The sequence below is a fragment of the Sebastes fasciatus genome, chromosome 5, assembly GCF_043250625.1.
Source record: "Sebastes fasciatus isolate fSebFas1 chromosome 5, fSebFas1.pri, whole genome shotgun sequence".
Lineage (NCBI taxonomy): Eukaryota > Metazoa > Chordata > Actinopteri > Perciformes > Sebastidae > Sebastes > Sebastes fasciatus.
In genome coordinates, this window is record NC_133799.1 from 27,588,749 (window position 1) to 27,604,189 (window position 15,441).

Below are 15,441 nucleotides of genomic sequence, written 5' to 3' on the forward strand. Positions count from 1 at the left end.
GTGACAAGTCTTAACTGTTTATGACACGTCATGTGTGGTTGTAAAACTTTACTTATTTTCCAAAATCTTAAACCTGGTTATCCAATGGCAAGAAAGAAGTACTCTGATTTTTTCCTTAGAGGGACTGTTTGTAAAAATCTGAAATGCTTGTTAACAGCGCCACCTGTGGCCGTTAAGTCAACGAAAGTCAGCGTCGGGCTCGAGCTTGCTCGCTCTACATAGACATGAACGAGCATCGCTCGAAACAGTGAGGTGACACACGTCAGCTAAAAGCACAATATCACTCTATATTTCACCTGCTTGGCAGTAATGTTAGCTGACCAGACGAAGGTCTCTCCATGAATCACTGCTGATCCTATTGTTGGCTTTTCCTGCTTCAGCCTCCCGACCGCAGTGGGATGGAAACACCGGCACCCAGTCGGAGACGATAACGTTTCTGGCTGCGGAGCCCCGTCACTTCACAAGACACGGGAAACCTCTGTTGATCTGGAGGAGCTGCAGCATTTATTTCTGCACAAACGTCCACTGTACATTCACTAGATATTCTCAGAGCTACGAAGTCTTCTGCAGTGTGTAGTGTGCGCACATGCACGTGAGGTGGAGCGAGCTGAGTGAAGGCAAGCAGGCAGAGGAGCAGAGGAGCAGAGACTCTGGCCCTGGAGACCAAAGCTACGGTCTCCCCCACGTACTACGACCGCGGCCAACACTGTTTTGCAAGACGGGCTTCACTAGATATAACTTTGCGGTTTTGGTGTTTCTGTGTAGTTTGTGTTGGAGTCTGAGTCTGAACAGCATAGCCACACGCGAGCATATGCAAGCGCGCATATGCATATGTGAGCGGCCAACAATCGACCAACAATCCAAAACCCAAAATATCAAATATATGAATAAAACATAGAAAAGCAGAAAATCCATACCACTGAGAAGCTAGAGCCAGCAAATATTGATTTGTTTTGTTTCCTTTTTGCTTGAAAATGACTTAATCGATTATCATAATGGTTGCACATCCATCCATCCATTACACCGGTAGTACAAAAATGAGGCACTGCACAGAGGATGCTGGTTCACAGGACACTTTATGAAAACCCATCGTACACACTTGGCATCATGGATCATGAATATTTTTCTCAACATTGTGTTATACATAAAGCCAGCTACTAGATGTTAAATACACCTGGGACAGAAACTATCAGCAGCTGCACAACCACAGTCATTCTTTAATTATCCAAAATGTATCTTTTATGCTTCATTTGGCCAAATATTATTAAATAGTATTTTTTTATATAATTAAATACATCCACACATTTTACTTCCATTCTGTACTCCACCATGTTACATGCACATAATAACCCAATCATGGCTAGTAAGGCATTACTATATAAGTTGCTTCTTGGACTGATAATGCTAGAGTAGTGTCTGTTTACATTACTCTATGACACCAGTGTTTCCCTTTGTATTCAAGCTCACAGGCTAACATGGCCCTTAATAAATGTGACTAAAATAAAAGGTACTGTGCATCTAATTGTGATTACGATATCCACAACTATGGGAGTAATCAAATTTAGGTTACACCTTACTTGCATTAGAGACTGGATTATTGGTGTGCATGTAAAAGTAGCCATTCTCTCAGAAATCACAAGGTCATGATCAAATAATTTACTCGTCAGTGTTAAGATTTAGCCAACATTTCCTTTTTGCTCACAACAAATCCCTCGGGTCAAAGGCATGAAAAAGAACTCGTATGAACAGCACTTGTTTAAGGGAGAATAACAGGGAGAAAATTAAATAAAAAAGTGACAAGTCCTGCTTTGTCTTTGTGTTCCATGGTGAAGTTGAGCCAAAAAGTCAGTTTGTCGTAAGGCTTGAGTTTAGTCTGCTGAGTAGTTATTAAAGGCAAAAAGCAGCTGTCATTTCCTGGATCCCGCTGCTGACTTTCGGCCGAGCTCCCTGGCTCTCTCGGTGGCAGATTCCACGGCGCTCATGGTGGACGCCCTCACACCGCCCTGCTCCAGGGTGTGAAGCCCGTAGATGGTTGTTCCACCTGGGGTGCAGACCTCAGAGCGGAGCTGAGCTGGATGCTTCCCGGACTCGCGTAACAATCTCCCAGCACCCTGCAACAGATGGAAGAGAGACTAAATTAATGATGGTGGTTTCAAATATTGTGCAGGCAAACATAAAACACAGTATTTTTTAGAAATACTAAAGAGACAGTGTGTAGGATTTCAGGGGATCTATTAACAGAAATGGAATAATATTCAAACTATGTTTATCATTAGTGTAGAATCACCTGGAACTAAACCTGAAGGCCACCGTAGTTCTCCGTCATGCTTGTGAAACTGTGGTAATGTGAGCCGCAGAGTGCAAAATCGTGGTACGGCCAGCCGCCGTCTGACTTCCGTTGCTCCTGAAGTAGTGTTATTAACGTAAGGATGGTTTCTGAGCGAAGCGAACGGCGTTACCACGGTTTTGCAGTTGACGGCTCACATTACCGCAATCTTGGAAAGGGAGGAGTGAGTGGAGGTGTACTCACTGGTTGTAATCTGCAACCAAACAACTAAATACCGCCAAATCCTACACACTGTCCCTTAAAAACAGTGAAACAAAAGCACACACACGGTAAAACTGACCAGAACAGTTTGAGATGCGATGCTGTGTGCCAGAGCACTTGGCATTCCCATTTTAACAGCTCCATCTGCCAGCGCTTCAGCAAACAGATACACCTGCAGAGAGGGATCACATGCATCAGAATCAAAAGGTGCACAAAGTGCATACAATTTTAAAAAACTCACACGTGTTGATGACTTTGTATTACTGCAAGGTAAACAATACATTAAGTATCATATATGGTTGTAACATCTGACTGTGCTTTTCTGACCTTCCTTAGATTTGAAACTTACTTCAGATAGGTCATTCATCCCAGGGACCATCATTGTTAATACCATTCATACAGGAGAGAAATATGCACATGTAAAGAGCTGATATTTTGTAGTTTTCACTGAGGATTTGGTGTGGACCAATAGACACAGCAAAGAGCTTGCCTTTTGATTGGCTAGTATCAAGTTTTATAGCTAGCCCGGGGGGGGGGTGCTACGTTTCTGCGACAGCGCCATCGGTTGGGATGACGTTACCAGCTGTAACCGCTCCATGGGCACGCTCACATGCATGAACATGCACTGAAAGCCTGCGCGGCCGGCCCGGCTATGTCAACAAAGCCCGGAGAAGCTCGGATTACAACACACACAGAGGGAAAGCAACTTCATTCATTCTCTGCTCAGGTAGACATTACTCCTCTATATCTTTACATAGCTAATAGTTTTTTGCTGCTATATTAATGCTCTGGATATCATATAGAGAACCTTTAACAATAATTTACAATGACAACAAAAGCAAATCAAGGATTCATTGTGATTATGTAACATGAGGAAGTTTCAAGTCTTCACAAGTTGATTTTCATGTTGTAGTGAAATCAGTTCATACCTGTAGAAGGTACAGCATGTTACAGTATAAGAAAAGGTTAGTAGAATTACAGGTTTCACTATTTTCTGGTTTAAGTCTTATTATCAATCAACATTGACTTCTTTGTTTTGAGGAAGTGTTAATACAACCGTCTGCAAGCAGTTACAAACACCTCCTTCTAAACAAACCATACAATCCGGGGACACTCACAAAAGCGACTCCACTCCCGCTCAGTCCAGTGTGGATGTCGATCCAGGCCTCAGGTCCCTCCTCCACCAAACCACAGCGGTGCAACAAGGAGCGAAGCAGAGCTCCATCCTCCTGTTTCGCATGGGATCCCCGTGCAAACAGGAGAGCCCCTTCCTGAACCAAACATGGGAGATTTGGCATCAGCCGGATGGCGACTGAATTCTCTGGGAGGAGCTTGTAATTGAAGGAGAGATAAAAAAAAGAATATTACTTCTCTTTCGATCACCACAAAAACCACCATTTAGTTTGAAAAAAATCATTACTCATGGGCTCTCACCTCTTCCAGTGTTGCCAGCGTTACTCCTGCTGCAACAGACACGATAATGTGTCGGTCAGTGACGTGTATTGAGATCTCATTGAGAACTAGTGGAACCAGGTGAGGTTTGACTGCTACAAAAACCACATCTGACCCAGAGACCACCTCAATGTTAGAGTGGGTGACGTCAATCCCGAGCTCCTGAAAGCCAATGGAAGGGATGTATTGGTTATATTGACCAATATATTATGCACAATGTTGTGTTATCTTGGACATCCCGCCAATAATTTATTGGATGAGTTTGTTTAACATTATGTTCTATTGATTCATGCATGCAAGTTTCTAATTCGAGAAGAACACCTGCAGGACTCCACTGCAACGGAACAAGGTCAGCATTAAAATGGATTGGTTTGCAGGACAACCATCCATTCACAAGGAACCTGATCTTACAAACAGTAACCATGATCCTGACTGTGACTGCTCATTGCCCTGCAATCCAACCCATCCTACTGAGAAACTGGCAGAAAAGTAAAGAAGAAGGTGATATAAAAGTACCTGAAAGCGCCCCAGGTTCCTGGAGGATGGTGCGCTCACTTTGACGTTTACGGGAAGAACACTTCCTTTAATGGGAACACACAAGAGACTGTTAACTCCTTTATTTAGAACATCTCTCTGTTTGCTCCGTTTCAACGACTCTCATGACTCACCAGACAAGATGCCCTTTGCGATGCCGAAGGCCATGTTCCCTGCACCGATAAAACCAATCTTCAGCTGCGAGTCCATCTCAGGGTCCATTTTGATCTTAAGGAAAGAAGAAAAACAGATTTGAGTGGAAACATCAACATCGTAGTTTAACAATTACGTGAAAACTAAGGGTGTGAATCACAGGACGGGACAACCTACGGCACAACACCATCATGACACGTTTCCCACATTGACAATGGTATCACACAATATCACACATACATTAGGATTCTGTTATAGATGATAATACTGCAAGAAAATTAAAGCTGCAAGGATTAGTCAATTAATTGATTAGTTCATGGACAGAAAAAATGATACGGCAACTATTCTGATAATCATTTTAGATATTTTTCAAGCAAATATGCTAAAAACAAATTCACCGCGAGGAGTTGATGCTTTGATTCGTCCTTTGTGACAGTAAACTGTTATCTTTGGGTTTTGGACTGTTGGTCAAATGAAAAAAGCAATTTGAATAAATCACCTCGGCAGGACGAAAATTACAACCCACATTTTTCACTGTTTTGTGTCATTTTATAGACAAAACGATAAATCGAGATAATAATCATCAGATTAATCGACATTGAACCCCCCCCCCCCCCTCCCCTCCGTCTGTAAATCAGATTTCTCTCTTGATCTTGTAACCTGATGTTTCAGAAAGCAGGTTACTGCTACGAGTCGGGAGCACTGGGATATCTGAAATGCATCTACAGTAAACAAAGAGAAGGCTTCACAGTATCGGTATCTGTCAACTGAGAGGACATTTATCAGTAACTATTTTGACAGTCAGTTATTTGTTACACTAAAATCCCAAACATTTGTTCCAGCTCGTCAAATGTGAGGATTTGATGCTTTTCTCAGTTTTTATGATTGTAAATTGATTATCTTTGGGTTTTCAACTGTTGCTTGTTGAAGAGGTCACACATTCATTTTTCACCATTTTCCACTTAAAAGAAAATAATCGATCGACGAAACGATAGCGCTGAAAATGCCACAGCCGTATAGATGTGTCAAGAAAACTTACGTAGGCTTTTGTACCAGAGTAGTGTACGGCTATATGTTGCTGAAGCAATTATCTTCCACACCCCTTCTTGAGACTAACTACATTCAGTTGCCAGTTTAGTAAGTCCGAGGTAAAACTCATGCAGTTTAACACCACAGACCTGCAATAAATCCTACCTTCATGAACCTGATCAATATCAGTTTTTGTTGAAATGGTGTGGATTCAACTTTATGGTCATTTTTGGAGGCTGTAGATTATGAATTCTCTCATTTCTTTGGAAGATTTTACAATATTTTATTCAAGCATTTTGATTGTTAAGTAAAGTAGAATGTATACTGTGTATTGTTGTGAATTTCTACGTGTTTGTCGATAAGACTACCTGTTGAAATAAAATGATAGAGCAAAAGTTGTATTGTAAGCGTTTAATATTTAGTCTATCCTTATTGATATAAATAAGGTGGACAGAATATTAGAAACATTAAAGGGACTGTTTGTAACTTGTTACACGTATAAATCACCCGGGTCGATATGCGCGTGTGGCTATGCTGTTCAGACTCACACTCCAACACAAACTACACGGAAGCACCAAAACCACAAAGTTATATCTAGTGAAGCCTGTCTTGCAAAACAGTGTTGGCCGCGGTCGGAGACCGTAGCTTTGGTCTCCAGGGCCGGAGTCTCTGCTCCTCTGTCTGCCTGCTTGCCTTCACTCAGCTTGCTCCACCTCACGTTCATGCGCGCACACTACACACTGCAGAAGAGTTAGTAGCTCTGAGAATATCTAGTGAATGGACGTTTGTGCAGAAATAAATGCTGCAGGTCCTCCAGACCAACAGACGTTTCCGTGTCTTGTGAAGTAACAGGGCTCCGCAGCGAGAAACGTTATCGTCTCCGATCGGGTGCCAGTGTCTCCCCTGTTCCCCCTGGTCGCGGTCGGGAGGTCAAGCAGGAAAAGCCAACACTAGGATCAGCAGTGATTCATGGAGAGACCTTCGTCTGGTCAGCTAACATTACTGCCAAGCAGCTGAAATATAGAGTGATATTGTGGTTTTAGCTGATGTGCGTCGCCTCACTGTTTTGAGCGATGCTCGTTCATGTCTATGTAGAGCGAGCACAAGCGTGAGCCCGACGCTGACTTTCGTTGACTTAACGGCCACAGGTGTCGCTGTTAACAAGCATTTCTGATTCTTACAAACAGTCCCTTTAAAAATGACCATAAATGTGAATCAACACCTCTGTAAAACATGATAAAAGTCATGATGGTAGGATTTCTTGCAGGACTTTTGCATTTGACTGCATTAGTTTTAGTTTAGGTGTAAATGAGTGTATATATCCGAGAACAACCCAGAGACATATTCACATGATGGATGCATGCATTTAGACAACACATGGGAGAAATGAAATAAATCACGGTTATGATCTAATGACAAAGACTACATCGCATCCACGGTACCACCCCTACAATTAACCCCAGGGTCTGGGCTGAACTGTCCGGGCAGGGCTGCTGAGGCCAGGGCAGCATCGATGCTTCTCCGTCCGAGTCCTCTGTCACTTCATCATGTCTGTCAGAGTTGACCCCAGCTCCGACCAGCGGGTGTCTGGACTCCATGATGGCTACCATCGTCTTCTCATAGCGCCACCAGCCCTGTATCTTGGTCGGAGCCGGAGCATCGGGCTCTCTCTTGCACTTGTAATACGCACTTTTGAGAAGTTTCCAGCGGAACTTTAGCTGGTCCACAGACCTGTGATACCCAGCCGCTGTCATCCTCCTGTGGGCCACTTTAAACAGTTTGTTGTTCCTCACTTTCCTCCCGTCCAGGCACTTCTTCATGTCCAGCTCCTTGAGGATGTCCAGGAACAACTCTGTCTCCTTCACGTCCCAGTTCTGCTTCTTGATGCCGGAGTCCTCCATTGTTATGGCAACGTTAGCCTAGCAACGTAGCCTAGCAACGTAGCCTAGCAACGTTAGCCTAGCTAGCTCGAATGCTAGTAAATGTTAATACAATGTCACGGCTGGGTGGCTAGTTAGCTGCTAGCATGTCTGAGGTGGCCGGGCGGAGTGGTGCTAGCTTTTAACGTGAAATGCGTGCTGATATAATGTTAAAATCCTGTAATTTTAATAACCAGGATAGCATAAACCCAGCCCTGCAGCTGCATCTAAACTAGCGACACAATAATCCAGCATTAGATTAGATTAGAAATACAAAACACGTGTTACTTGTTGACTGGACAACCATAAAGTAACACGGAGTGACATAAACACCATGTGTCAGGCGACGCTGGTGGGAGGATATTCATTCACCTGCTTGTTTCTCAGATTTGCTGACGTCCGACGTTAAGTAAAGATCAAAGTGTAGTTTAATTTAAACTGTGTGTGAGTTGGAAACACCCGGTACAACCAGCTGCACCTCTCACCACCAGCTGAGCTCCAGTATGACCTAGTGATGTGTAGGTCGCGAACGAGCCGGATCTAAGAGCCGGCTCTTTTAAGTGAACGATAATGGTACGTGTCCACAGCCTCCGTGCTTTCCACGCTCACCATTCATTGTCTATGTAAGCAGCCGTGCAATGCATTCTGGTAGCGTGGCGGCGTGATACGAGAAATGGAGCATCACGACTCCCGTTCCTCATTTGCATGAAGTTGAGGGCTCGTCTACTTTATGCAAATCATGGGCGTCCAACGCGACTCGCCGCCTCTCGAAACTCCCGAGAATCTTTTAAAATAAACGTTGTCGATCCAAAATAATGACAGATTCAGCAACAGCACGGATTATTTCTCGCCTCAAATGTTTTCAGAAACACAATTCGGTGAACTATTTTCATGAAATAAGAGAAGAAAGTTTCCAAACGAGCCTCCATGTTGTTTCCGGTTTGAAAGCTGGGAGCAGCAGCCCACGGAGGGAAAGCCTTCGTCCAATCAGGTGGGGACAGCCTGTGTCTAGTGGCAGCCCAACAAGCGTCCAATGCTGGGAAGCGTCACGTCCCCTCTCGATAAAAAATGCCCCTGTGGACATGTACCATAAGAGCCGGCCCCGTCCGAGAGCCGTTTTTTTTTTCTTTCTTTAATTATTTCAAGGCAGTATAACAGGACGATCTTCTCCGCACCACGGGCACTCCATGCACTGACTTTGACTGAATGTTGTGTTAATGACGTCCGTGCGACCAATCAGGTGATGACAGACAAGAATCATGCCATCAAGCAGGGAGGGGCGGGGGTGCACAGTGTGTTGACTGTCTACAGGAGGGATAGGAGGAGAGAAAGAGAGAGAGGAGCGCGATGTGCAAATAGCAGACAAGATGAGTGACAGTCGGAAACGAAGCAGCGTGTAAAATTATTATGGAAATTATAAGGTTTAGTATAATTATATTGAATAATTTAAGTGATATATGTGCACACATGCTAATCAAAGGTCAAAACAGCGCTAAATTTGGCTGAATTATAAAAGGCAGAAGTGGTAAAACGAAGAGTTGTTCGGGAGCCGAAAGAGCCGGCTTTTCTTGGTGAGCTCAGCCAAATGATCTGGCTCACTAAAAAGAGCCGGAATTCCCATCAGTACTGAGCTCCAGTGTGAACTATCGGTGGGTTTGTTTTCTACGTCTCTGCGGCTGCGCCAGGTGGGCGGCCACACAGCCACACATTTCACACGATTCCGCACTCTCACCATTCTGTTTCCGCCGTGACATAAATCAAACACACCCCCATGTACGTCCCTAAAAACATGCAAGTGATTCCATTGGCTGTGTCCTCGTCCTCATGGTCCTATAGGGCGGACAGGTTGTGGACAAAACAATTAGTTGTCATTCAAATCAGCTGTGTGAGGGAGACAGAGGGAGACAGAGGAAGACAAGTACCAACAAGTACCAACAAGGACCTGCAACACTAAACAACAGGTACATGATTGAGATATATATTCAAAATTGTGGCCTTAATCCAGCGTTCAGTGCATGGCAAAGTAATTCACTTTTTTTTACTCGCATATATTGCTAATTATATATATATATTGTAACAAGTTGTGGTGTGTTGAATGTGCTGAACTCTATTAGTTATAAATGGATTTCCTTGTTTCCCATTTTCTTTTGCACACTGAAGGAGGCATGATGAGTTCCCTTTGCTTAAAACAGGCAGATTTTAATATATCTGTTTCCCATTTAAATAAAAAAATGTCGCGTCTTTTCCTCATTAAAGTAGAAATTAGTATAATAAAATGATGTTTAAGTGGTTTACACACACACTGCAGGTGCTGTGTTTAGAGCGCTTGTGCTGCAGCAGCAGAGCAGACATGCCTGGGCAAGTCTCAGTGTGGTGTCTTCATTCAAACAATATGATGAACCAAAGTTTGTATTTGATCATGCGTACAATTATGTACATTCCGCATGGGTTTACAGGACCCCATATATACATTATACTTATAAACCAGATCCAGAGTGATGCATATACATTTTCAAACAATCAAACATACATTGGCTCTGTTGTTGTTGTCGCCATCTAGTGTCATTTTAAAATCTGAACATTTCAAGAACACACCGTCTCCTGAAATTGAGATTTCAGATAGTGATAAAAGTAATTAAGTAAAAGTTATCAGTTACACACTGTAGGTGTCAGATATGTTGTAGAGAGTGTGGATCAATGAATCTTTTTTTTTTTTTTTTAAAGTTCGAAAATAACTGTATTGGGAAATGGTCCTATTTAAACAGTTAAGTAGAACAAATACATGAACAAAGTTCAACAAATACTACAATGGTCCCTGAGTTGAACAATGACCTGTATGGCAGGCCCTGGAATTTATCTCAAGAGAGTGTAATAAGATGCAACAGATATTTTGTTAAAGAGGACATGCTCATTTTTAGGTGCATACTTGTATTTGGGGTTTCTAGTAGAACACGTTTACATTTCAAAAAACGCAGCACCTCTTTTCAGCTATTATGTATTATGCAAATGTGTTACTTGGTGACATCACCACGTTACAGAAGAAAAGGCGGGACTTCAAGCGAGGAGTTTCAGGCAGTTCAGGAGCAGTGTTTCTGTGGAAGAGAGTAACTCCCTTTGGCCTGGATTTTGAGCTTTGTAATTTTGCAGACCTTCTAACATGCACAAAAAAGTATATGACACACTAAAGAAAGGGAACAAGCAAAAAGGCATAAAAGGTCCTCGTAATTGTTGAGTAAATCTTCTTAATCGAAAATCTGATGTATAGCTTTAGACTACAAGAAGCTGAATTAATAGTACAAGATATCTGAACCGAGCTACAATTGAATCCATGAACAGGACTACAAGAATGATTTTACTTTTTTGCTGCTGTTATTTAATATTGCAAATATCTTGCTAATAAAGATTGAAGTGATTATGCATTCTTATTGTGCTCTTTGCCAGACATGGGCCGTCTCCTGATCCACCACCTGTGTTTCCTGCTGATCATCATGCTGGCCTGTCAGTGTCCGTCAGTCAGCGGGCTGTTTGAGTGGATGAAGGGGACGCAGGCACCTCCAACAGCAGCAGCGCCTCCTCCACCAACAGCAGCAGCAGCAGAAGTCCCAGCACTGCTTGCAAAGGATGCTCAGTTTGAGATGACCACTGCAGATGAGAGGTTTTTGGCCGAGGCGAAGCAGCTGGAGCTCAGCCCGTTAGACAGCTGCCATCACAAGGTAAACTTGGAGATTCAGACTTTCTCGGTCTGTGGCTCAGAATCCACTTTGAGTCATTTACGCAAACGGGGTCAAATCGAGACTTATCAGAATTACATATATTTTGACATTTGTGTGATTATATGTAAAGCTGCAAATAACAAATATTTTTTTTTAAATTTAATTTTGAGAATTTCTTAAAGCCTAAGGTGATGCCTTTTAGATTGCTTGTTTTGACTGACCAACTATGGAAACGGGACCTGCTAAAATAAATAATAAAAACATTTAAAAGTTAAGAAAAAATAGATAAAAGAGGAAATTAGATGGAAGAGTAGTTAGATAGGGGAATTAATACAAATGTAAATAAATACAGAAGCAAATTAAAACAGAAATATCAATTTGTCACATTTTATTAATTATTTATGACCAACATTTATTTTAAAAAATATTATTTTTGGTACTTTTAATGTCTTATTTATTCATTAATTTTTTATTTTGGAAGGTTCTGTCCTCCATAACCAACAGTCCCAAAACAAAAAAAAGAATGTATAGACATTTTTTTACTATGATTTATAAAAAAATAAATAAATTTAAAAAAAGCAGAATACCCTCACGTTTAAAAAATTGGAACCGGCTAATGTTTGGGATTTTTGCTAAAATTGTGATAGTCTCAAAATCACATGACAACTTGAGATCTGTCATGAGATGTTTTGGGATTAAAAATGCAATTACAGCCCAGAAAAGTTGAGAAACACTGATGTAAAGGCTTTTTTCCATCTTTGGGCATTTTCTTCAAATTGGACATATTGACAATCCTTGTTCGCCACAGCAGGTTCACAGTAGCATTTGGTACAAATTACTTGAATAAAGTGCTGTGCTCCGTTGCAGGTGGTTGCCCGGCTGAAGGCGAGCTGTGAAAGCCTCCCAGAGGAGCAGCTTGCGAAGCTTGGAGTCGTACTGTTTAACTGCCAGGCAGAGTCTGAGGGGCGCTGGACCTACCCATGTACAGAGGAAATGGTAAAATATAAAGTTATGATTTATATTTTATAATCAAGATATTGTGTCATTGTGGAGCTGTTTTTTCATTTAATTTTGACATTTCAGACTATAAAAGATTGCACAGCAGACATGGATTCAGACACATGGAACGCTTACCACATAGTGAGCAACAGGGCGCGCTCAGTTTGTTACGCGACTCGGCAGCAGCTCTTCCGTCGCCGAGCAGAGCACACCGTCAACGCTCTCATATCCACGGCCACGAGCCAGCTAGATGCAATGAAGGACCTCAAGGTAGATTTCTGTTGTCTTTTCATCTTCATGTGCATAGTATGCTACAGGTAGATTTTTGCTCTGATCATGGTGTTTTGTAACAGGAGGGCCAGCTGGAGCTGAAGGAACTGACTGCAGCCTCCTTGGACAAGCTGCTGGACGGTCACAGCACTCTGCAAGCCCAACAGGGCAAACTATACGAGGGCCAGGGGCAAATGGAGAGTTCACTGAGGGACAACCTGGAGCGACTGGGCCAGGAAAAAGCCCTCATCGCCTCTGGACAGCAACTGGTAGCCCAGCTCATTCAGGGCATTACGAATAGAATGGGTGAGTGCTTTCATGTTTTTCACAATTTGAAAATATTTAGCTTCTTTTTTTTTTACACAGAATTAGCTATTGTATACAATAGTTTTGAAGTTCAGTGGTGATTTCAGTTGTGGTTGTCTGAAGTGTCGACATACCAAAACGTGTGCCTGTATTTGTGCTTTGCATCTCTGTGTCTACAGTCTTAAGCACACAAAGAGCACAATCCTTTTTACTTTAAATGATACAACTTTTTTTTATACATTTTCATTTGCATCAAAATAAGCATAATGGTAGACAATCATAGGATACATGTGACAAGTATTTATTTAGTGAATACAATAATTCTTGAGAAAATAGCACATGTTCAAAAATTGTGCCATGGTTAGATTAGCCCCAAATTCAATTAAAATCTTTCAACAAGTTTTTCAGAGATTCTGCCAGTATCTCAATATCGCTCATTGCAGAAACATAAAACATTTATTTTCAGAAAGAAATTAGGAACTTTTATTGGACTTAATACTTCTGCTTTACAAACTACAACCGTTTTGGACAACAAATTCAATGATGGGGTTTACTAATCTTAAACAAGAGTTAGACCAAAGGTATTGTAAACCTTAATGAATGAATTTGTACAGTAACATGAACAAGAAATACTGGATTCACAAATGGAGATTAGCTGTCACATTAGTTGAACTGTCTCCCGTGCCAGGAAGAAACAACGTATTACCAGTTAAAGAACAGCATCCCCACAGAAAGTACAACATAGCAAACATATAGAGCCCACAAGAGTCAAAGTAAAACCAGTCAAATACATAAATTAGCCCAACAGTAAATTAGCACTTATATAGAATGTTGTATTAGCAACACATTAACCTCAAACAACTAATATAACAGCGAGCTTGATTAGCAGTAATCTGATTTGCAGAAAAAAATAATGTATGAAATTGATAATTATTCCCCTCTGCCTGTCTTCCTTTTAGAGAATGTGAGTGAACATCTGCAGATCCAGGGCTCGGAGGTGCAGGACAGCCACAAGGCGATCGTTAAAGACCTCGCAGATGTCCGACACCAAGCTCAGGACATCCACCAGAAAATTGGTAATCAAAAGAGAGAGCATCACAAATCTAAATTCATCACATCTTTTTTAAAACTTGTCTGTCAAATGAGTGCTGTCATTGTTTTGTTTTTTTTATGTATTCTCGCTGTGCCTGATCTCAGACCACAGTATGTCGGAGTTTCTGCAGTACCAGGACCAGACCTCGCAGTACTACACCGACCTGATGACCAAACTGGAGCGCATGAACAGCACCCTGGGAGCCACGCTGCACTACCTGGATAACATGCAGAGCCGGATCGAGGAGAGGCTTCACATGATCCAGAGCTACCTCGGCTGGGCAGGTGAGACGTTACATACACACACACAGTACAACGACCAAGATTGTCCACGTGTGTCATCTTTTTTGCTACAAAATCATTTTAATCATGATCAACAGAAAATAAATCGTTAACTGTTTTGATCATCAATCCAGTTTTTGTTTTTTTTTTAAAGCAAAAAATGCCATTCTCTGGTTCCAGCATCTCAATCTCAATGTAATGCTTTTCTTTGTCATATATGATATCGAGAACATAATCAGCAGACTGACTGATGATGAAAATAAGCGTCAATTGCATCCCTAATCATATCAAAAGCAGATGCCAGTGGAGTCTCAGGATTTTAGGACCATGGATTCAGTTCAAGAAAAAATTAGAAATGTTATTCATAAAAGCATTTTTTTTGCCTCTTAGTCTAATAACTAACACTGTATTGATCCAAGATAATTGAATACTCTGGCGCTAAAAGCATCTTTTCCTGCAAATTGTGCAAAAAAAACAACAACTCTCTTAAAAATGTATTTAAATAGAAAGTGTTTGTTTAGTTGCACATAAACACAACAGAACTGAAAGTGTAATGGATCCAACAGTCGACCATTAGGATGATCAAATGAGCCAAATATCCTCTGTAGTCTGAGATGTCCTAAAACCACTTGGATATGGTTAAGATTTGTATTGATTTATTTTGATTTCCCTTGTGATTACAGGTCTGAGCCTGACAGCCATGTGGACGTGTATTGCACATACAGGCTACTTCGTCATGTGTGCCGTCCTGCTGACGTTCCTGCGCTGTCCAGGTTTCTCTCGAGCCATGCTGCTGCTCACCGTGCCTCTCAACGCAGTGGCCGAGGTCAACCAGCAGCCAGCGCTGGATCTCACTGGCCTCAGCCTGCTGCTGCTCCTTCTCTCTCTGGGTACAGACTTAAAGCTGCTTACATGGCAAATTCTGTGCAATGTCTCCAATATTCTCCTGTATTTGTGACAGTGTTGAACGTTTTTTTTTTTCATATCTGCAGGTCACTGGGTTGTGAGTCAGTTGTGGGCGTGCCTCCAGATCAGAGGAAAGCCGGCGGCCCCGCTGCCACTGGCCCCATGTGACATTGTGGAGCCACTGAAGCAGCCAGTTTCATCCTGCCACTCATATCCACCGTCCTCGACACCGCAGAAG

General features: G+C 42.1%; 2 protein-coding genes across 9 annotated transcripts in view; one reads left to right on the forward strand and one right to left on the reverse strand.

The window, feature by feature from the left end:
* The window catches only part of bmb (brambleberry), a 401,249-nt gene that overhangs the window by 383,816 nt on the left and 1,992 nt on the right, over positions 1-15,441 (forward strand). For both annotated transcript variants that reach the window (XM_074636249.1, XM_074636250.1), the window contains exons 2-9: positions 11,074-11,348; positions 12,216-12,344; positions 12,432-12,617; positions 12,701-12,923; positions 13,883-13,999; positions 14,121-14,300; positions 14,981-15,187; positions 15,290-15,440. In XM_074636249.1, the coding sequence (XP_074492350.1) occupies positions 11,079-11,348; positions 12,216-12,344; positions 12,432-12,617; positions 12,701-12,923; positions 13,883-13,999; positions 14,121-14,300; positions 14,981-15,187; positions 15,290-15,440 (1,463 nt within the window). In that variant the 5' untranslated portion in view covers positions 11,074-11,078. The remainder of the gene's footprint in view (positions 1-11,073; positions 11,349-12,215; positions 12,345-12,431; positions 12,618-12,700; positions 12,924-13,882; positions 14,000-14,120; positions 14,301-14,980; positions 15,188-15,289; position 15,441) is intronic.
* Positions 1,058-8,167, reverse strand: pycr3 (pyrroline-5-carboxylate reductase 3). 7 transcript variants are annotated; one of them, XM_074636260.1, is made up of 8 exons: positions 8,008-8,137; positions 5,086-5,148; positions 4,669-4,762; positions 4,517-4,581; positions 3,983-4,162; positions 3,667-3,879; positions 2,628-2,720; positions 1,058-2,111 (listed from the first exon to the last, which is right to left on the reverse strand). In XM_074636260.1, the coding sequence occupies exons 3-8, from the start codon at positions 4,754-4,756 to the stop codon at positions 1,908-1,910; spliced, it is 843 nt and encodes a 280-aa protein (XP_074492361.1). In that variant the 5' UTR covers positions 4,757-4,762; positions 5,086-5,148; positions 8,008-8,137; the 3' UTR covers positions 1,058-1,907. The 7 variants fall into 7 exon arrangements, with proteins under 7 accessions (XP_074492361.1, XP_074492364.1, XP_074492363.1 ...); XM_074636263.1 differs by lacking the exon at positions 8,008-8,137 and adding an exon at positions 7,510-7,981; XM_074636262.1 differs by lacking the exon at positions 8,008-8,137 and adding an exon at positions 7,448-7,536.